The 24,061-nt window shown below is 34.5% G+C and overlaps 1 protein-coding gene across 1 annotated transcript in view; it reads left to right on the forward strand.

The window, feature by feature from the left end:
* The window catches only part of LOC145674102 (piwi-like protein Siwi), a 196,880-nt gene that overhangs the window by 136,995 nt on the left and 35,824 nt on the right, over nt 1–24,061 (forward strand). The window contains exons 5-6 of the mRNA XM_081743926.1: nt 8,270–8,338; nt 16,268–16,476. Of these exons, the coding sequence (XP_081600052.1) occupies nt 8,270–8,338; nt 16,268–16,476 (278 nt within the window). The remainder of the gene's footprint in view (nt 1–8,269; nt 8,339–16,267; nt 16,477–24,061) is intronic.

A 24,061-nucleotide genomic window follows, 5' to 3' on the forward strand; every position in this document is an offset into this window, starting at 1 on the left:
GAAGGTTAGGGAAAAAGCATTCGCGCTCACCTAAGGTACTCTCACTTGACAATTTTTATAGAGGGAGTTCGGCTACGGGCATATACTTTCAAGTACTCACCAACTACCTCTACAAGAATTGATGCGGAAGTACCGCAGGATTCTGAAACTTGGATATTTGGATAGAGCACATACTGGTTCCTAAGTAAGGTCTTGACCCGACTGCTGTAGGTCCCATAGTTTTGGAGCTATGGAGCTGTAAATTTCACTTTTTTTTCATGTTTTTGGCAGCCTATAACTCCGAAAGTAAGAATTTGTGCACCCAGGTTAGTGTATACTTTTTGTCTTATCTTGGTGTCAGGAGTCACCTCGCAAACGTTGTCGGTGTTGTTTTGAAACACCCTGTGTATATATATAAATGGGTCACATTCAGATTTTCAATTTTTTTCTGCCCTTTGTTTTCAAGATATATTGAAATTTTGCACACACATTGTGTACATAACTATGTAATTTTGAGAGTTTTATGTGAACCCAGGCCCTAGCCAGAGGGGCGCAAAAATTTTGAATTGTTTTTTCGAAAACCTCCCGATTTTCCCTTTTCTGGCGTATAATACAGACAAGCGAGTGTTACGGTTGGAAAGGATGCTCTGTTCTGAAAAAAAGAAATGAGGTATGAACCATGATCCTACGATAAATAATAAGGAAGCAATAGTTGTTTGAGTGAAAGCCTAAACTTTACCTCAAAAAATGGAAATCGTGAATGGGACATGTAAATCTGGCCAGTCTAGAAAGTTTGTGTTCATTTTGATCCTGGGGATGACGGGGTGCATATCGCAAAAGTGATTTCGAATAATTTTTACATATTATTTCAGTAAGTTGGATGTTCGCCTTCAGAACGTTTGTTTTTCTTCTTGTAGAAAAGAATGGTAGATTATTGGGGGACGCATAATATTATCCGCTGTAACACTTTGGAAATGTTAACTAGTTCATAGTAAAAATAGACTGAGAGCAAATTATATTAGTCTAATATATTGACAGAGAAAATACTCATGTCGTCTCATGTAAGAAAGAAAAAAACAAAAAAAAAAAAACAAAAAACAAAAGGAATTGTATTTTCCCTTTAGGGATGCACGTCTCCTTCTTGGTCTGCCATTCGGGGCCACTTAAAGTTTATATTTCTTCGTTCTCTCACAGAAGGGTGGAATGTTCCGAGTAACGTTAAATATTAGGCGCTGCTACACTTGAGGATATTACCTAATTGAACTAACAATAGGCTGAGAGCAGACTATTAGTCTAACATATTGACAAAAAAATGCTTTTGTCGTCTGACGAAATAACAAAGAAAGATTTATCTTTTCCCTTGAGGGGAGTGTTCCCCCTTCTAGATCTGCCACTGGGCCACAGAGGCTTTATATCTCTTCATTCTTGTATGAACGAATGAATATGCATGAAGCGTAAAATTGTTTACCCAATGTAAAACTCGGAAGTATTAGCTACTTTGTACTAACAACAGTTTTGTGAGCTGATAATTAGTCTAGTACAGGGTTTCTCAACCTGAGGGTCGCGAATATGAGCGGAAGAAATAACATAATTTACCGGAAAATATTTTTAATTATTATTTTGAATTTTGTTCTGATAGACATATTTTTATTTTTATACATACTGTTAAGAACAAAAAAATAGGTCTACTAAACATTTTCAACAGGTGTAGAGTTGTTTAAAAATCAATTGAAATAAAAGAGTTACGATATGAAACTAATGAGAACTGCATAGTGAAATACCAGAAAAATACAAATGCAACAAAACCTGCATATTGAAATACAATTAAACTTGAAAGCCAATAAGATACCTGAACATGGTGTGTTTCTTACCTTTGATGGTAACACAAGAATTCTTCAGTAAAATTTAGTTTTCCAACAACAGTTTAGTTCAGTTATTTGTTGCTACTCTTCAAAGAAGAATTTAGTAGTATCAACACTTGCATGGACGTCTCTGGCAAGTTAAAATTGGGTGGACGGGGACAACTAGAATGTTACTAGACACCAATTGATTTTACATCAAAATTATGAATAAATGTTAATTTACTTGAATTATGAGCTAACTTTATCGTCCTACTACCTTTACCAACAAAATCGATAGGTTAAACACTATATTTCCACCAGTATTTGTTTTTCATTTGTTTACGCTTGTTTCCAACGTCGTGAGCTCCATATGGAACTTACAATTGAATCGGTGAGTTGAAAAAGGTACACATTCCAAAAATATAAACTTTCGGAAAACTAAGAAAAACTGTTTTGTGAGAAAACTAATTGTTCTACCAAAACATTTACTATTGTCAATATGTGTCGTTTAGTGTAGCAAACCTATTGCAAATGGTACCTGTACATAATTTTTTTATATATACCATATAATTGTGTAAAGATGTTTAGGAATATGTTCCTTTTTCAACTCAATGTTTTTAAATGCACAATACTGTATCCCAATTAGTGGATTATGTTAAACAGGTTTCAGAAATAAGTGAGTAATACTATTCAATCTTTGTACAAAGACAAACAAATGTATTTCAAAACTGTTAGCTACACATATTGACAAAAATAACCATGTTTCCGAAAAATCAATGGTCATTGTTGAATTTTTCAGAGTAGACAATCGTAAATCATCTTGATCTAGCGGATCAGCAGCTGAAAAACAAAAGCCTTGATCGAAAAACATTATAAAAAGATGTTCCCTTTCAGTTTGACCATCATTAGAATTTTTTTTTTATGTGATTAAAACACACCGAGCTGCGAAAAAGTGCTGAGATAATAATATTAAAACGATTTGTTTTACTTTGCCATTGCAAATCAGTCTTTTTTTGTTACATACAGAATCCAATGTCATAACCTACCATAAAACATGCCTGTAATAAAGATAGCAATACTTAGGTTAGGTTAGGTTAGATTGTATTATGAAGTTTCGTGTTATATTCAGACTGTATTTAGGATAGATAAGTTGAGGTAAAATGAAAATGGTCTAAAGTAATTTACAAAATATAAAATACTGAATATAAAATTTACATGTTTTTCATTGTCATTAAGCATGTTTGATTTAATTTTGATCTTCAGGTCTTCACAGGTACTGCAGACACCGACCTGAGGTCTGGCAAATCGGTAATCAAAGTTTTTCTTGAAATATTCCAAATAAAACTCATACTTAATTACATTCTTCAAGTCAGGAAATTTTTGTATGAAAAGTTCATGAATTTTTGCCACATTAGGCTGAGCATCGAGATATATGACTGATATAGACGTATAATGTGCAACATATTTATGAAATTAATCAATATGTTCATGTATTTTAACTAGATGTGAGGCTGGAACAGTATTAGAACGGTGTTCCTGTTTACCTCTCATGTCAATAGGGAATTTCCAAGAAGCCAAAATCTTTGTCAACCTAATAACAACTTTGCGTGACACAGCATGAAGGCTTATGTACGCATTACGACATACTTCAACTTTGCTCGTTCCTTTCGTGGCAAATTACTTGAAAGAGGACTCGTATTGCTTTGGGTTTTGATTTGGTGGTCTCAGCCTTGCAACCTCATGCCTCTCAATTAGGCTCACTAATAATGTGTCCTGCTCGTTCTTAAGTCTGCCACTATTTAGGGTTTTAAACCAACATGACCTTAAACAACAGCTCACCTGTTAAGTCATAATACATAACTGAGCACTAGCGCTGTGGCGAGTGCCGCCGGCACTAGCGCGGCAGTGAGTTGAAAAAGGAACATATTCCTGGAATATGTTCCTTCTTCAACTCAATCACATCTACACATTTTTGGAAAGATTATTTGCAATAGTGAAATATGCTTCTTTTTCTGCTGTATGGATGTAGATACGTCCAAAGAAAAAAATGGCTATCTCAGTTTAATTTGTGATATTTTTGGAATATGTACCTTTTTCAACTCAACCGTTCAATTGTTATATTTTGTATTGACTTGTAAGTATTATAATGGAAGAGAGAATTCCATATTTTTATGTTTCTGAAAGAAGGAACTTTGAAGTCCAAATAGATCAAAGATAAAGTTATTTTCGAATATTAGCTCTACTTTTCGTTTTACAGGCATGTTTAATAATAACGCTTTAAAAATAAATATATTCGCTTCGTTTGGGGTAAAATGTTACACTGATCCGGCAACACTGGAGAAACTATATGAACGCTTGGTTTCATTGTGTTCCTTATCTCAGTAGTGTTCTGCTATTGTTAGAAAAGACAGGTGTAGTGCAGTTATCAGCGTTTTGGGTGTGACCTTTGTGTAGTGCAGGACATAAAAATACAACTACAAGTACGCAAAAATACTGGTATTTCGAATGTATATTTTTAAATAGTTGTCAGAACTATTTCAAGTGACATTTTGAGGATTTCAATAAACAAAAATGCCCCGAAATTGTGTGAACAGTGCGGGTAGCTTCTGCTACGTATGTGGAGAAGTGACATTTTCCTCACAAAAGCAGACTATAACACCACTAATAAGAAAAGCCTATCAATATTACTTTGTTTGTAAAATTGGAGACCAAGATAAATCTTGGGCACCCCGCATTGTGTGTAACACTTGTGCCAGCAATCTAAGAAATTGGATTAATGGGAAGGGGCGCTCAATGCCTTTTGCAGTGCCCATGATTTGGAGGGAGCCAAGCGACCACATCAGAGACTGTTATTTTTGTATGGTTCCTTCCGTCAAGAAGGGAATTTCCACGAAGAAGAAGCGGGCCTTGATCTATCCTAACATTCCTTCTGCAATGCGCCCCGTTCCACATGGAGAAGGACTACCTGTTCCTGACCCACCTAAAGAATACGATCTTTTTTCTGATGATAATCAAGAAGTTGAAGCTCCTGAATCAAGTACTTCGAAGGACCCTACGTTTGTTGTAGAAGAACCTCCATGTGAACCACATAGACTTACTCAAGAGGAACTAAGTGATCTAATCAGAGACTTGGACCTCTCGAAAAGCAAAGCCGAAATTTTAGCGTCACGCTTAAAGCAATGGAATTTATTGCAGGAAAAAGTAAATATTTCAGTGTATCGGAATAGGGAGAAGATGTTTACTTCATTTTTTACTATGGAAGACACACTTGTGGCATGTACATATGTAAATGGTCTCATGAGGGCACTTAAAATTAATTACGAACCTACGGAGTGAAGGCTCCTTATAGATTCGTCCAAGGTGAGTTTAAAGGCAGTGCTTTTACATATTGGAAATGAACTTCCTTCAATTCCTGTAGGTTACGCAGTTCATATGAAGGAATCTTATGAAAACTTGAAACGTTTACTTCAAGCCATTAAATATTATGATTTTCAGTGGCTCATTTGTGGTGACCTTAAAGTAATAGCACTGTTGCTAGGTATGCAGTTAGGGTATCAAAGTATTTTTGCTTTATATGTGAATGGGACAGTAGAGATCGTGGATTTCTTACCGCACAAGTGATTGGAGTACCAGAGAAACTCTTCAGCCGGGAGTGAAAAATGTGTAGCATGAACCACTGGAAGATCGTAACCGAATTTTGCTTTCTCCTTTACATATTAAATTAGATCTTATGAAAAGTTTTGTTAAGAGCATGAACCAAGAGGACGAGGCCTATAAGTACCTAAGAGGACAATTCCCTCGATTAAGTGATGCCAAAGTTAAAGAGGGTGTTTTCATAGAGTCACAGATTAGGCAACTATTCAAAGATCACAAGTTCGACGAAATTCTCCAAGGTGAGGAGAAAGCTGCGTGGGAAAGCTTGAAGAGTGTTTGTTCACAGTTCTTGGGAAGACACCGAGCAACAAATTACAAACAACTGGTAGCAAAGTTGTTATTGTGCTACGAAAATCTTGGTTGCAATATGTCTCTGAAACTCCACTTTCTTCATTCACATCTAGACTTCTTTCCCGCAGATTGTGGAGCAGTAAGTGACGAATATAAGCATTCTGTAGAATCAACACCAGCAATATGGTAAAAATTCTTGTCAAATTTCGGAGTTCCGAACACTACGTAATGCTTACTATTTCAATTGCTGAATCCAAACTTCCGTACTAGTGGAAATTTCGATGTACAGTAAAGAAAGCTGCATTTTCGGGAAAAACCCGTCGTGAAAGAAGTGCTCGGGAAATTCCCGCAATTGAACACAAAAAGCATCGCAAATGAATACTTCAACAATAAGACTATTTTACGCTGGAAGATATTCAATTTCATTTTAAGGCATTTTGAAACATTTACTTTATAAAATATGAATTATATCTTCGTTAATTGTTTTAAATTAATTTACTTAAATTAATTTACATAAATACACACGAAAACTAATTAAAACTAATTACAGTTCTACATCACAAATTATAACAAATACTATGCAGTAATACTATTTTCACTTGAAGGGATGGAACAATAAAATTTAGTTTAAATATATAATTATAAGGTCAAAGAAAAACTATTGTCCAGAGACTAATATATATAAAAATATTCTTATCAGAGTATAAACACCTCATCCAGTTAATTTTCAGGAGGTAAGGTGCCAAGGACCGACGAGACGTTACCACGTTGGATAGAAACAGATATGCTCTGTATTAAATAAGATGTGGAGCGAACTTTGCCGGAAACACAAGAAATGCGTCTTCCAACCTCCCTAATGAATTCAAGACTTCTTTCACCCCAAGCACCGCTGATTTAATAGCGATTTTAATTGTTTTAGATTTATTTTCGGGAAAGAATCGTCTTGCAACAAATGCTCGGGAAATTGCCGTAATTGAACGCAGAAAGCATCGGAAGTGAACTTTAACAATAAAACCATTTATTTTACGCTGGAAAATATTTGTTTCATATAAGACATTTTGAAACATTTATTTTTATAAAATATGATTTTTTTTTTTTTTTTTTTGTTTAAATTAATATAGTGTATTTGGTATTCTTATTTGTCGAACGTTACATCTACATTTGTTCGTTTGTCTGCATGTACCACACACACACACACTACAGGGTACAACTTTCGGGCTTTTAACCCACAAACGCCCCTTGTGCCACCAGTGACCCACTTTATTTTTCACTACGTTACATGGGCTTTATCATTCATTTAGCCAAACCCCCGTTGTTCCACTTCAGGCAAACTACCCGTTCTCTTTTTGTACGAATTTCGTTTAGTTTTCTTCTCAGGTTTTCGATGTAACACGGTATTGTTCAATGCAGTTGCTAACGAATAAAACTGGTCTTGGGCGTTTGTGGGTTAAGTTTAAATTTTCAGGGAACAAGCACGAGACATTCAAAATTTCCTGTATAGATTTTGGCGGCATACCAACATAAAATTTCAAAATTGTGGTCTTTTTTTCAAAGTAGTGGGTATGTACGCTACAAAGTGCAATTTTCGGTCTTTTAAGTTTAAATTTTCCGAGTAGAAGCACCAGACACTTTAAATCAGCCATATATATTTTGGAAGCAATCCAAATTAAAATTTCAAAATGGCGGCCATTTTTCAAAATATCGGGTATCCACTTTACAGGGTACAATTTTCGAATTTCTAAGTTCAAATATTGAGGGTAGAAGCACGAGACATTCTAAATTTGCAATATAGATTTTCTCGGCTATCCAATGTAAAATTTCAAAATGGTGGCCATTTTTTTTAAAACAGCAATGAATAAGGAATTGTTGCAAGTTGAGACAATGACAATCTTGAAATATAAATCACATTTTAATATTTTTACCCCAAAGACATTGAAATATTTCGAAAAAGCCCAATTGAACCCGAAAAAACCCATATGGGCCCAGGTGGGTTCTGTTTTTTCAAACCCTGGTCCAGTCAGTCAATTTTTCACTCTTTGTATGTGATTGAACTCACATCTATAGAGGATATGGTGTGTTAAAAAATCGGTTGTTTCCTCTTTCATTAATATCTATATGAAATCACAACCGTCATAAGGTGCTCAATATAAGGACATAGGGATTGTCCGAGCACAGCATGGGTCTGTGGTAAAACCAAGTGGTCCGAGTAGAGAGTACCGACTTCGAGAGTGAAGAGCTGTTCTGGGAAGCTGACTGGGTGGCGTAGTGGTTAACTCATCGGCAGTATACCGAAGGTCCCAGGTTCGAGTCTCGGTCCAATCTCTCATTTTTTTACTCTTTGTACGTTATTGAATTCACATCTATAGAGGATATGGTGTGTTAAAGAATCGGCTGTTTCCTCTTTCATTAATATCTATAATTTCTTCGTTTGATGTATTTCAATATTGAAATGTAAATTTATCAAAGAATTAACGTTTAATGAGTGTATTTTTTCTGCTTTTTAGGTTCACGCAAAATGAACACTCCAACTGATACTGGGATGGTTGAAAGGTATTCACCTTTAGATAAGCAAGGTAAGTTCTAGACTATAAAATTAGTGTTTTAAAAATTGCCAATTTTAAAGTTAGAAGTATGTTACATGATGATGTAGGAAACCTGAATTATGCTTTGGTTTATCTGTTGACATACTCTGTATATATATATATTATGTAATTGTTAATTGAAAAGTAATTGGAGAAGTATTTTTGGATCGCCTCCGTCTCTCTTATCCCCAATCTTCAGTTTTTTTTTAGAAAATAGAAATAAATCTCTAGTTAATTTCTTCAGAGTCATGTGTCCTGTTTTATCGTGCTTTGTAAAAGGAAACTTTAAAAAAAAAAAGTTTCTTCTAAAGTATTACTTGAGACCTGTGCTGTAGTTCACTTTGGTTTTGTTTTGCCTCTGTAGATTAAATTCCCTAAATATGTCTTAGAGCTCGAAGAACCAAATAATTCATTATCTACAAGGCCTTGATACAGATGAGTTAGTGGAGGAAGAGTTTGGTGAGAAAGAAGCAAGTGTAGCTGACATTCAGGTTATGACAACTGAAGTTAGGTATGGCTCTAAAGAAGTTACCTCAGCAAAACTTTCCTTTATTGATTCAAAGCACAGTTTGCAGCCAAGCAGAAGATTGATGAGAACTAAATTAGAATTCGAACCTCTTCCTAAAAAGAAACAGTCTCTCCTTCAGAAAAAAATGAAATGAAATCTTTGAGTTTTACGTTCCACGGTTGTGCCGGTTAGGCTAAAGGAGACGATGATTATGAGAAATGAATGAAATGATGGAATGAAGAAAGTGGGAGGAAACGGGACAACCCCGAGAAAGCCCACGCACACGGTATTTGTCTACCACAAAGTTCACTTGGCGGTCTCTCCTTCAGAGTCATGTATACCTATGTTATACGTACGTCCTCGTACATTCTATGAACTTTGTACAATCGTAACATCCCAGCTTGAAGCAAACCAAAGAAATTTTCCATGAGTAGATTCTATGATGGTTTCCTCATAAAACAGACGAACTTCATCCTTCTGATAAATACGAAAAAAATTTTTTACAACACCTTTAATTCAACAGCAACTTACAGATCATTCTATACGATGATTTTCCAATACTCAGACAATTCAGAAATACATACTGTTTTCGGTCTGCTTAAAACCAATCTTATGTTGTTTCTGTCATCAACAGTCTTCTTCTTCATTTGGAGACAGTGCTGCACATAAATATTTTCCGCTTAACATCTCCCATTGTGATAGTTAAAACTGCTCGACATTTACCCATAAGTTTCTTTAAAATTTCAGTATCAGGACCAACCTTTTCAAGAATATTCTTTCGCTTTCATTTCTTCATAGTACTCTTTTCACATCTGAATAGTATCATTTTCTTTTCCTAACTCATCTTGAAATTAACTCGTTCTCCAGTTTTATTATTTCTTCCTCCATTTGAGTAATTTTGAAGTTTCTCTTCACAAATTTATTCTCAGTCTGTTTCCAGCCCATCCCACTAATTTCACTTTGCCTTCTGCTTTGATCTTATTTGCTTCTATAGTAAAACTCGATTTCAAAATTCTAACATCTTGGTTGGGCAAATCATCTACGATTTTTGAAGATTTCACAATTGGTCATCTTAATCCCAACGTTCGTCTCTTTTCTTTCCTTATATCGTCTCTTCTGTCGTAACACTTGCACTATCTTACAAGATTCTCTGTTCGTGATTGATAATAGTGCCTCTCACATTCTTTATGACTTTATCTTCTTTGTTATTGGAATTATAACCCCCAGTACTCTGAGCAATTGTGAAAATCTGACATTCCATAACATTCGTTTCCTTCGCTTTCCTCTTCTGTTTGCTTTTATTGTAATTTATCACCAGCACCTCCTCCTCCTCCTATTATTATTATTATTATTAAGCGTTATTTATGAGTTATATAGAACGGGACGTACGCGAGAGGTATTGTAATTATAGTAATAACTAATTTTTTAGACATTTAGATGCTGATAATTTGTATATTAATATTTATGAGCATTTTTTGAATGTTTTTAATGAGTGTAATTTTACATTTAGTTGTGTTTATTGAAATTTTTAAGCATTGATTTATGTTCATGCATTGATAAGTATGAAATAGGTATATACTTTAGATTATGGATGTAGAGAATTGATGAGTAATGAAATATAAGTATTAAGTTGGACCTAGCTTTTTAATGATTTTTTTTTTTTTTTTTTTTTGCTGTAATTATTTTGACTTCTTAAAGCAAAGTGGTTTTGATTTTTGACTTGAGCTGAGATTATGGACTTTTTGTATTTGTGGTGAAATTGTAAGGATGTTTACTTATGAATTTATTTGTTTTGTTATACAGTATTTGTTAATGCATGAATTTATATGTTGGCTTTAGTGCTTGGGAACGATTTTAAAGATGGAATTGTAATTTTTATAGATATTGTAATTTTTAGAAAAATTCATTTATTTATTTATTTGCTGATTTTGAAAGTTATTTGAAGAGTAATGAATTAAAATATAGTTATGGATAAAATTTAATAATTATATTAAATAGTGTTCGTAACATTATTATTATTATTATTATTATTATTATTATTATTATTATTATTATTATTATTATTATTATTAATAATAATAATAATAATAATAATAATAATAATAATAATAATAATTTTCTTGTCTTTGTTGTACTTTACTGGCACTTGTTAAATTTCTAAAGAACCTTCTAACGACAGTACCTGAATATGCAAACTTTAAGGGTAATAAAAAAACTCATATATATATAAATGGATTTCCAGCCAAAAGTATTTTCACCTAACAACCCTAAATCTAACACTTTAGACAGCTCAGCTACCCCCATCGGCTATTAGGTTTATAGCTTGATTTGAGACGTTGGATGGCAAACTGGCGTAACTTATTTTTGTTTTATTTATTTTTTTTTTTAATGAGGTTAAATCATTTCCGTAAAGTAGAAACCATAACTTGTTGGATGGCAAAGTTGCGTATCTCAGAGTTAAAATAGGCCAAGAGTTGGCAGCACAAAGAATGTCGTAAATTCGAATTCACAATGACCCTGCATAGCAAATTGGCGTAAGTCAGACAACATTCGACAAGAACCACTCTACAAAGGGCCTCGAGTCATCAGCAAACTAAAGTAGAAGAACGTAATTGACTTGTTACCATTTATACCACCTATCCATCATCACTACTTCTTGTCTTTAAAGGACAGTGACCAGCATGGAGATGATGATGATGCATAATGTTCAGTATGCCTTCCTTATTCATGTTTCTGTTTACATTGATGATACCAGTTTGTTTTTTATGACAGTTTTACGATCATTTACTGCTGTGCATTGTTTTTGTCATCATACTGTTCTGTTACACAAGAGCTTGGATGGCAAAGTGTCTTAAGTCAATATTACTCGTCAATTTAGATACTGATGTGTTTATTAGAGTAAATGGGTAATTCTACAAACTTATGAACTTATACCTACATAACGAGTCTTCACAGATAAACGTCTACTTATATAGGGATAAAAATCTATAATACTTGTAGAGTTTCCTGTATTTATTTTAATATGTTTCTCAATATCTAGAAATGACCAGCACCAGTTTTCCTTCCAACCCCTCAATTATGTGCTATTTCATTGAAAATACAGGAACTCTCTGTATATATTTTGACACTTTGCACTTTCCGAGTTGGTAACGTACCTTAGCAACATAAAAGATTCGCAACAGAACTTTGTATTTTATGTCCGATTTTTCTATATGTATTCTGATAAAAGTCTCAATATCTCAAAATGTCTGAAGAGTGACTTACGCCACTTTACCATCTAACGCCTCGTTTCAGCTTTGTTAGTTGACCAAACCACTTTATCAACATAACTTATGATATCAGAGAACTATTTTTACGATATTGTCCTATGTTCTGGATATCATTAACTAGGAAAAAAATTATAAAATATCAATCAAGTCCGAGGAAATTAATTTTTGATTTAAAAAAAATAATAAAAATAGGGGCCATCACACTAAGCTTTCTTACTCCACTTCCTTAAGCTAAACCATGTTGTGTTGCAGTTATCAATGAAACGTTTTCTTGTGAAATACGAACACAATTCTAAGGAGGTTTGGAAAACATTGGCCAAAGTAAACTTATTCCCAAAAGTAATCTATCCGTTGTAGATTTTTCCATAATAAATGACTTAAATATCTATATATATAAAAGAGAACGCACAATTCCTTTGTGAACTCATCACGCTAATACGGCTGAACCAATTTCTTTCATTTTTGGGGGGTTATTAGGATTTGGACCCTAGATGGTTTTTATCATATCACTTTAATTTTTAATTACCAGTGTCTTGAGATAATTGACCATTCAAGTGTCCATACGTACAAATCCTTTGTTATTAGTTCATCATAGGTAAAAATAAACGTATTTATATGCAACCCGCATGACCATGTGACTCGGCGGGTTAACATACATGACAGGCGCTATAATTTTAACATTTACTGCAATTTGAAAGCGAAAAAGTAAAAATTATCTAAGTAACAAAGTTTATTGCGTTCCGGGGTGACCGCAGCGAAGCGGGGTGAACGCTGCTAGTTTGTTTATAAAATAACAAGATCGCATGAGTAGCATTTTACAGTTTTTTTTAAAGCTCACCCCAAGGTTAAACTACCACAAGTGTTTTAGGCAATAATATAAAAGTAATCATAAAGTATTTATTTATGAAATATGAACAAAATTGCTTCAGCCATTCTGGAGAAAATCGTCTGAAAAAATTAAATTAAATCTTTAAGTTTTACGTCCTACGGTTATGTCGGCTAAACTAAAGGAGACGATGATAAGAGTGGGTGAAATGGTGGAATGAAGAAAGTGAGAAGAAACGGAAGAACCCCGAGAAAACCCACGCACACGGTGTTTGTCCATCATAAAGCTCACTTGACACGAGCTGGGATGGAACCAAGGACCCCATGTACCAGAGGTGAATAATCGTCTGAGAAAAAACTCACTCCAAGAATAAATTACTCATTTTAGATGTTTTAAGGAAAAATTAATTAATCCACATTGTCAGTTTATTAACATAAAATTTATTTATGAAATATGAACAAGGTCGTTTGAGTCATTTTTGAGAAAATCTTCCGGAAAAAATCACTCCAGAAATAAACTACCCGTTTTTGACTTTTCAAAAAAAAATGACTTATAGCACAGTATAGGGTTGTTATTGAAATATTGAATGATGAAATATAAAGGATATCGTTAGATCAGTTTTCGAGAAAACCGATTTTTTTTATTTTTACCCTTCAGTAAACTAACCTTATTTGAGTTCAGTTTTGAGTTTAACAGCGATGTTATATAAGACGGGACCCAATGATTAACGTGGAATCCGAACGACATGAGCTTTCGCCGGGAATCGAACTTGTGTCTCCCATGCCAAAGGCGTGTACGCTAGCCGCTTAGACACGAAGGAACTCACTAACCTTATTTGTAGAGGTAGGAAGAAAATTGGAAATTCTCCCTGGAGAATCACATAGAAATCTTAAGTTTAAAATTTGATTGAGATGTTGATCGGTATGGCCTCCAGGCGAATGTATATCAAGACGAAGGGACAAATGGACGGAGAGATCACTTTTTTGGTATCTATGATCCATAAAAGTGTAAATCCGTTGAAATCTCTTTTTTCTTCCCTTTCTTTCTTTCATGACCATCATACTTTTTTCTCGTTTCGTCGCTCAAAAGTAAAAAATGACTAACAATCGGTGATGTTGGTATGTAAAATTGAATAAGAAAAAGACTTTTATTGGCATGCGTTAAAGAAAAAAGAAAGAAAGAAAGATAAAAAATTAAATCTCAGTCAAGTAACTGTAATTTCACTCGTGTCAATATCAACCTTATGTTACAGGAATTTTCAAACATATCGAATTGGAATGTGGTTGACCAAAGTCTTTTCTTAAACACAAGAAGCTTTAAATATGTAATTAGGAATAGCTTATATTCCTAACTTAGGTTCATTGATGAACGCAAAGAACTTTATATTAGCGTCAATTGATACAGTTGATAAGTTCAATTTTATTTCAATTGACGTCTCCATACAATGTACTCAACATTGGCTAAGAGATAATGAATTACCAGATTTAGTAATGGATGAGGTTACCAATATTTTGGAAGTATGCGTGGATATTTTTACTTATTTATTTATTTATTTATTTATTTATTATTCAGAAATATTTATAAACAATCTGAAGGCTTTTTATGGATAGTCAAGTATCTCCACTTCTTGCTATGTTATGAGTCATTTTGAGACAGAAATTCTACAAAAATATAAACATAAATATATATTAAGTACTACAGGTTCGTAAATGATTACTTTTGATATACCACAAGGGGTATACAAATTTCATGAGCTCCTTTCTGTTTTACAACATACATTAGAAATTAAAGTTTACATGTGAAATTGAATCCAACAGTAGCATTTTTTTTTTTTTTTTTTGCTTACATATTTACAAAATTTAGCAATAAATTCCAGATGTCCATTCATAGAAACCTAACGCTTATGATTATTTGGCGTATGGAAAGTCAACTCACATCCACTTAGTCAAGGTCTGTGTTAAGAAACTTCTTGAAGACATTCAAGACGTTCAACAGAAAGACGAAGATTAAAATGATGTGACACCATTATAGAGTTAGGAGAGATTAATTTCAAAAAGGGAAAAATCAAGTATGAAAAAAGTAATAAAAATTTTATAAGACGTACCGATTATTCAAGAATAAAATAGATTTACTTTCTCATTTGGCCCGGCATTACACACAAAGGTCAAAAATTAGAAAAAAGAACTTGTTTAAACTTTGCGATTATATTTCAGAAGAGTGTTGAAAATCTCGTTCAAAGTGCAAAAATTATTTCAATGAAAAGACTGTTAACTTCTGGAGTTTACAAGACGAACTGTAGCTGCGATGAGTTTTTAGTTGGCGTGCCCAAAGGAAACATGCTCACTATAGTAAAAGACTACACGAGCGACATCAAAGGTGACAAACCTTCCTCTTCTGGACAACCAAAACATCTTCAGGATTCTAACCACACAATAAAGAGGTGGAAAATCTTCACAGGTATTCGTTAACTGTCAGAAATAACCAAATATCCAAGATTAAATTTAGATACTTGGAACTTGGACACAAGATAGGACAATATCATCAACTCTGTTGAAGAAATTTTACGGTAGTAAAGAAAGAATTAGTCAATTGATATTTTTCTTTCTATTAAGCTCTTTTGCTTACATGAAATTTAACAAAATCATTCAAAATCTTAAATACATAAAACTTCTTAACTAATCCACAACATGTTCGAAAGCTGTTTAGTTCAACATTATACCTGATTACTTTCGACTTCGATCTGTTGATTACTTCAAAGAGAGTTCGTTATTTAGTTGCCTTTGATTTGAATTACCAGAAACGAGTGAAGCTGTTTGCGAAATCGAAATAGTTTTGGTTATCTTTTAAAAAAAACTGTCAGTTACTGCATTGGCTTGTTCTACGTCATTCTTAGGTGTTCTGTACAGTATTTAAAATCATATTTATGGTAAACATATAGAAGATAGTATAAGTGTTGTTCAAACGTTAACTTTGATATAAGAAATACTATTCCAAAGACTAATTGATGAAAGACTATTCCATGAATTGATTCCTTTCTTTGTACATATTTATAATTTTTCTACAAGTAACAAGATATTTCAGCGTGTGATCAAGAAAGCAGCTAAGTTTTATTTGCCAAGATGATGGAAGTCATTCATCGAAACGTGATTTTTCTTATTTAAGGTGCTTCAAAGTGCGTCATTTCAGATGTGATATTACTAGTGTATTATTTACATTACTGTTATTATAATAAATATTATTATGCAAGTTGTAAATAACTCACATTAAGTTCCCCATCCTACTAACCCAAAGTTCTTATAAAGTTTTTCTTATTTCAGGTTACACGGGCAAAAAAGTAAAACTACTTTGTAATTATTTCAAAATAAAAACTGATGAAGATTTTAAGATCTACGTGTACCACGTGGACTTCGATCCACAAGAGGTTTTTCCCCCAGTTAAAAGAGAATTGCTGGCTGTGCACGAGACTGAAATTGGTGTCGCCATATTTGATGGCTATTCCGTCATGTGTACTCCGAGAAAAATTAAAGTAAGTGTAAATGTATAAGGAGATCTATTTCAGTTTAATAATAATTCAGTGTTTTTGTTAAATAGCTAATGAACCTGTTATTGTGGGTTTCTGAAGAACTGTGCTTACACGTTCACAAGGCTGAAAAATTAGTTTACAGAGTCATATATCAAAGTAAAACTTGTTTTTCTTTAGTCAGCCTGCAGGACTCGTTGCTTTACTTCGGGCTCCGTCATTTTTTCTGACAACTACTCCAAATACTCAACAATAAGAGCGTGCAAATTCAGAAGGGCGGCCACCGAATTGTTCTCAAGTCCATTTTGTTGGGCATAGTAAGAAGGGAGTTAAGACTTTTTCCTCGTGCAAGATGGAAATTTGCTGAACTGGGTTAGTTTTTTGGTGAACTTCGAATGAACATACCAACAACGTTCGTCCACTGCGTACTGTCTCATATAAGAAACTCAGAGCTCCCAGCAAGCAACCATTTGCCACTTTTTGCAACTTTTTTTTTTTTTCATGGATGCAACTATTTTTATTATTTTGAATCTATTTGCAACTTTTTCCAGTGTTGTAGTCTATAAATTTAAAAGAAAGCGCCGTAAAACTGTCTGTAAAGCATGTCGAGAACACAAGTTGTTCATGAACAAACTTACATTTGAATTTCCCTCTATTGTGTACATTCCCTCGTCACTGGTGTTCTGGAAGGGAGTGAATCCGCTCTGTGAAAGAACCTGCTTCCAACTTGTTATATCTACGAATTTGCTTTTTCTAAGTGAATTGCTTTATTTGTTACTCTTTTCATAATATGCTAAAAGTTGCCAAGCTTTACAGAGGCCATTCATTCCATTTTTATTTTATTTCACGGTTGAATCTTCTAATTGGAACAGCCAGTAATGGAGCCATGTTGTGTTTCCCTGCAGGCCAGTGATTTTTGAGTGCAAAGATTGTAATTTGAGCGGTGCAGAATGTCCAAGTCGAGGTATCGCGCTTTGGATGATTGGTTTCAGCAAGCTGATGCTTTAGGAAACAAACTATCATCTTGGTTATCAAAGAAGAGTGAAGTGCAAAGTGTTCTGTAGCGTTTGTAGTGCAACAATAAACATTGGAAATAGAGGATTTCAAACTGTGCCACAGCATGTGTCAACACCAACACATGGTTCTGATGCAAAGGAGAAACTCAGTGAGCTGCAGTTGAAAATCTGCCCGACTAGCATATGCTTAGGAAGCGAAAGTATGATTTACGTGAGTACTGATTTAACTGATACTGCGAATTCGGTAAATCCAGTGTCTGCCGTCTCCAAACCAACCACCTTTCACTGAAGCAGTAACACCGATCAAATTACAGTTAAGCTCAGTGAGTCATGCAGCTACCAAAGCAGAAATTGTTTGGGCTTTACATGTTGTTACTCAAAACTTACCTACGGTATTGTGAAATAATATAGCTTATGTTATACGATACATGTTTCCAGATCCAAAGAGTTTTCCCAAAAACTTTTGTCTGAAACATTCTAAACTATCGCATGTGTTAACTGATGCTTTAGGACCATCTTTTCACAAACAACTTTGTGAAGATTTGAAGAATATTTCGTTTACACTTCTCTATGATGAAACGACAAATTCGCAAAGAACTACAATTTGGAATTCGTTATTGGAGCTCTACTTTGCAACAGGTTATTGTACGCCACTTGCCCACTTGCACTCATTTTTCATTGGACACGCAAAAGGTGAATACATCCATAAGTACATTTGTGAATTGCTGGATTTATACAATTTGTCGCCCAATAACCTTTTTGGGAAGTGATGGACCAAATGTCAACAAGAAAGTGTTCAGAATCACATCTGAGTTTGTACAAAATGTGCTGGCTTTCCGTTACTGGATATTGACAGTTGCAATATTCATACCATTCATAATGGGTTCAGAAAAGGCTTGCAGATATTTGCTAATTAGCACTATAATCTTGTCATCATGATTTACAATTTTTCCATGGATGACCATCGCGGTGGGTAGATTTTGAAAGAATTCAAGAGAAGACAGGAACACCAAGAGATCGTTTCATCAAGCATGTCCCTTCACGCTGGTGGACAGTATTGCCCTCTGTGGACCGTTTTACGGAACAGTTTCCAGCCATATATATTATTTCCTGCAGTTTATTCCGAAAAAGCAAAGCAGCCTGATGAACACCTCAAACTACGTATCGATTTCCAAGATGCTGAAGAAAGGAGCCATTGTGAAAGCAGAAATGGCCTTTGTATGTGAAAGTGCATCTTCGTTCACACCATTCTTAACTATGTTCTAAAAAGAAAAACCTCTTGTACACATGCTGTACAAGCTTTACACGTTCTTCGGAAGATAGTTGGTAAGGTATCCAAGCCAGAATTTCAAGAACACTTTGACACATTAAAGGACGAAGTCTTTAGTACTGAAAATCCTTTGCCATGGAAGGAAGTGAAGTTTGGTGAGAAACTTTCCTAGAGATGCAAGGGCTCGGAAAAAACTTTTTTTTTTTTAAAAAAAACTGTTTTTTCTGCTTATTTAATTAGTGGGTGATGCCGATAATAATATAAAACCTCGAAAATAAACCATGAATTTCGAAAAGATATTTCAAACAATTTTAATTAACATATTTACATTATGAATTCCAAAGGATTAACCAATGTATATAATAAAAATTCTTTTAACCTCTTATATGCAAAAGTAAGCATGGTTGGCAATAACCACTGTTATTTTTGAGAAAGTCGAAAACCCGTTTTTTTATTTATTTATTTTTTTGTTTGTTTTGTTTAAACCGGGTTTTTTTGGTTTAAATATTTTGCTCTATGTATTTGTTACATATTGACAAAAATAAGTTTGTTTTGCCTTGGCCTTATTATGCAACAACGGGATTATGCTGGAAGGGGTTACATAAGCTTAAAGAAGTCCGGTCAGTAAATTTCTTAAATTGGGAAACTCCCGCCTTAGTCATCGGGCCCGTCATTACTTTAAATGTAAAATAATAACGGAAAAATCCTGTTATTGCTTTGCATGTAAAATTTAAAGGTATCATAATCAGTACGCTAAAACTGAAATATTATATTACAAATTGTATGGAGATATCATTGAAAGTCCAATCCAAGCTAATGTTGGAAGAGGCAGTCGATAAATTTTGCCAATTTCTGTCAAAATGTTTAAGCAACCTTGGCTTCTTTATAAAACAACAGGCATTCAGGCAAGCAGAAATACACAATTTGGTTTCGTTTCGTATGTTTATGCTTAACATCCTTACGTAATACCGAGGTTATGAAAGAGAGAACTTTCGCTTAAAGTAACATCCGGACCGAGAATTGAACATGGGGCACCTTGATTAAAAGGTGAAAAGGAGATAAAACTAATGCAGATGTTTTGATATGTGAAAATGTCATCATGTAGTTCACACGATTCGCATTTTTCGTTGTTTTTGTTTCTTTGGTTTAAACCAGTTTTTTTTTTTTTTAAATCAGCTGGTGTATACCTGCCAACCCTGAAAGTAAATACTTCTTTTTCTTTTAAAAAAATACACAAATAACTAGCAAAATAGTATGTAGTATTTTTACTTCAAAATATTTCACACTCCCTTTTTGAAACAAAATAAAATTAAAATAAAACAAGAGAAATACTTCCATTTATATGATAAACTTAAAGGCTGCACATCTAGAGCTTTGTATATATTGTTGAAATTTTACAGTTTTATATAACCACCATCACGGTTTACCCAGTCTTCAAGGTTTCTGAATTTTTAGCAAGAGGAATTCAACATATGAAGGATGTGTGGCAAGAAAGTGGTAACTCACAATTTTACTATTTTAAGAAATTAGAGGTTTTCTGCTGCATAATTCATTTTCAAAGTCAGAAAGCTGATTTTTCACATAAGACTATACATGAAGGATTAAACGGACAAGATTAAACGAAGCACTATGTGTTGCTCTCTATTGGGTTCTGCATAATTCAACAATTGAAAATTTGTTGGTTACTGTGTTCTTGCCTCATACCCTTCATATCATTACGGAACCCTCGCCCCCTCCTTCAAAAAAAAAAAAAAAAAAAAAAAACTACGGAATATATTTAAGTTAAGCCAAACACAAATGCACACCAAACATGACTGAGTGGTTAGCTTCTGCGCTTCTATCGGGAAGTCCGGGATCTAACCCAGCATTCGACCATTCTGACAAAAGTTCTTGTTCATTCCATCTGTGAATGTAGAAATAGTGCGTGTACTGTGAGCCTTGGCCGACTTCCTTCCTTATTGTTTTTAAATCGCTGTTATTACTAATTACCAGCAGTGACGGTTTTCGAAGGTTAGGGTGGGGGTGGGGTCTGTCGGACTGAAACCCGTTCCCGAAAATTACGGAATGTTTGAAACAAACGAAATATCATAAACTTTAAGCTTCCCTCAAATAAAAATTAAAAATTTTTAGAAAAACTAAACATTAGTAAGAAAAAGCCCTCTCAAAATACTTTTCTAAATCCGCCACTGATTCTCAGTATTAAATGATCTTTAAGGTTGTATCTGGAAGATTATTGCTAAGTATATAAACGAAAGGAAATATTAGTAACTAATAAACTTCAAGCTTCTCCCAAATAAAAATTAGGGATGTTTAGAAAAACGAAACAGAGAAACCCGTCCCAAAGTACTTTTCTAAATCCGCTACTGATTATTTGTATAAAATGGTATTCAAGGTTGTATCCGGAAAATTGCTAAATCATTGCGCAGCTATAGTATAACAGAAATGTGGAAGTACGGTTTGACGGATAACTTTAACTTTTGCGCTAAAAGCTAGAGTACTAAGCTCTTAGAAACACTGATGACAAACTGAAATGATCCAGAGAAGAAAATATGTCGATAATTCAAAAGTTAAAAAGCCTCTAAAATTGCCCTCAAACACTATTTCTTTATTTTAGCTTTAATTCGTAAAACATGTGCTCCATCCATCTTGATAGCGAATTCCAGAGCGAAATATGGCATTTAGATCATGGAAATCTTATCTAACTATAAAGTATACCATAAGAAAGCTATTTAGATGGAAAAATCATGAAAATGAAAAAAGCCAAAATTTCCAAAATTCTCGTTTTTTCCCCAAAACCTGGCTTTTTACGTGAAAAAAAAAACGTCGATTCAAAAAAGCCGGCTCAGAAGCATTACAAAGACAGTTGGGAAACATGTGATCGAAAAATGCAAAATCTTCGAAAAAGAACATCCCGAAACAGTGTTGTGTACACCTTATGGAATATCAAAAAGTAATTAGTGACAGTGACATTAGAGATATTGCTCTTTCATCTATCCCATATAAAGTTCCAGTTGATGTTCTTTTGGATGAGTGGAAGCTGTTGAAGTTAAAAACAATACAGTATTGAAGAGAATTAGAGAATCGACCGTTTGTGGATAATATTTTCTCACTGAAAAACCCCAGTGGCTCACCAAAGTATCCTACTGTCATGAACATAGTAAAGTCCATCTTAACACTGTCCCATGGAAATTCTGACCTTGAACGTGGGTATTCTTTCTCAAGGAGAGTCCTGTCTGAAGAACGAGGCAGCATGTGAGAGAGAATGTTGAATGGAAGACTTGTGTACGACGGAATGAAGAAGAATGGAAGCAACCCAGCAGTGTTTCCTATAAGTCAAGAACTCATCAGAATGACTCAGAAGAAAGGGTGATGGGAAAAAAGGAAGAAGATGAACTAAAGAAAAGGCAGGAGCACGAGCGACTCGAAACAGAAAAAAAAAAATCACCAAGGAAGCAGCTAAGTCCAAAGCAGCAATAACTGACTTGGAAAGGAAGTTGGCGGAATCAAAGGAAGTTGAACTGTGCAAACGGAAAACATCTGGCCAGCTTTTCTCGGAGGCTAACAAACGGTTTAAAACAGATTTAGAGAAGAACATGGCAACAGTTAAAGATGATGAAAGAAATCAACAAGCAGTCACAGATATAATACAGAAGGTGATTACCAGTAAACAGTCAGCACTAATAACTGCATATTTTAAGAAGACAAGTGAAGAACACTAAAATTTGTGTGGGATTTGGCAGGTCTTCATATCATGGACAATATATTGCTAAGTTTAAAATGCTTTGATCCCTATTTCATTGTTCTTGCCACTTTTTGTAAGCACAGTTTGCAACTATTTTGCAACTTTTTATGAATACAATATGTAACTATCTTGCAACTTTCGTTTTTAATCTTGCAACTATAAGCAACTAGTTTTATGCAAAATATCACTAGGACCCCTGGAGACTAGACCCAAGCACTGTTTTGAAGTGCGAGATTTACGCTATAATTCCCACAGAGAACGTCTAGAGGCAAAGATTGCAATTCTGTAATTCTTCCCTGAACTACCTTCTGAACCCTAGACATATTAGCGATTCCGTAGTAACACTGTCCACGAAACCCTGTAAGAAGAATGATAAATCGACACAAAACGTTGAGATTATTATTTACAAGCGCTTCACCCGTTGTCGACAATGTCAAGTACAGTCCCAAGAACTTTCTTAGCATCAAGGTCTGGAATAACGATTGAAATGTGTATGGACATTTGTTCTTTTTATTTTATCAAAGGCGCTCCGAGACAGGAGTGACAACTGGAGTAATTAATATATCCACAAAGTCCATTGATTGTAATATTAGCTCCTTTCTTAAAGACGCCCTAAGGCAGTCAGAGATGACAAAAGGAACAATTAATATATTTACAACACCGCATGGTTGTAATATTATTTCCTTTTATTCTGTCGAAGGCGTCACGTGGCAAGTACGAGCAACGAAAGTAATAATTAATATGTTTACGGCGCCCTTTAACTGTGTATTACCTCCCTTTTATTGTATCAAAGATATCCCGACACAATCAGTCAATCAGGAGTAACAAAAGATTAAAAAGTATGTTTACATTGCTCCTTGATTGTTATATTACGTAGCTTTTTATTTTATCCAAGGCGGCCCTAGACAACCAGGGACGACAAAAGAAATAGGAAAAATGTGCGTTGATTATAATAGTAGAAAGCACTTTATATTTTGTCGAAAGCTCGGCACTGTCCCAAGAACACTGTTGAGTCGGGTGGAAATTTACGCAGAATAAACATTACACGCTTTCGGCGCCACCAATATCTTCTACCAAAGTTTAGAAAGGCAGTACCCCTTTGACCCCCTTTTGTTACATAAGTGCGGAACACACACAAAACACGTCCGACTTCTTCCAAAGCAACTTAAGTGAATCCCACATTCGTCACATTGTGAATAAATAAGTGAAATTTCAATATTGTCAATGTTGATCTTTCCTTTCTCTCCTTTAGAAGAGGAATTTTTGCAGAAGCCGAAATACGTATTCCCTTACTTTTATTTAAGAGTTCATATACCGACTATCATTAGGAAGACCTAGGCGCAGATGGGAGGATAATATTAAGATGGATCTCGCAGAGATAGGAATACAAAGTAGAAACTGGATGCAATTAGCTAAGGATAGAAGTCAGTGGAGAGCTTTTGTGAACGCGGCACTGAACCTGCAAGTTCCATAGGCCATAGAGTTAGTTAGTTAGTTATACCGACTATCACGTCTCCAACTTAAACGAATCCTAAGGGGCCGCGGTGGCTCAGTGGTAGAGCG

Source organism: Thermobia domestica, chromosome 17 (genome assembly GCF_964235325.1).
Source record: "Thermobia domestica chromosome 17, izTheDome1.hap1.1, whole genome shotgun sequence".
NCBI classification, from domain to species: domain Eukaryota; kingdom Metazoa; phylum Arthropoda; class Insecta; order Zygentoma; family Lepismatidae; genus Thermobia; species Thermobia domestica.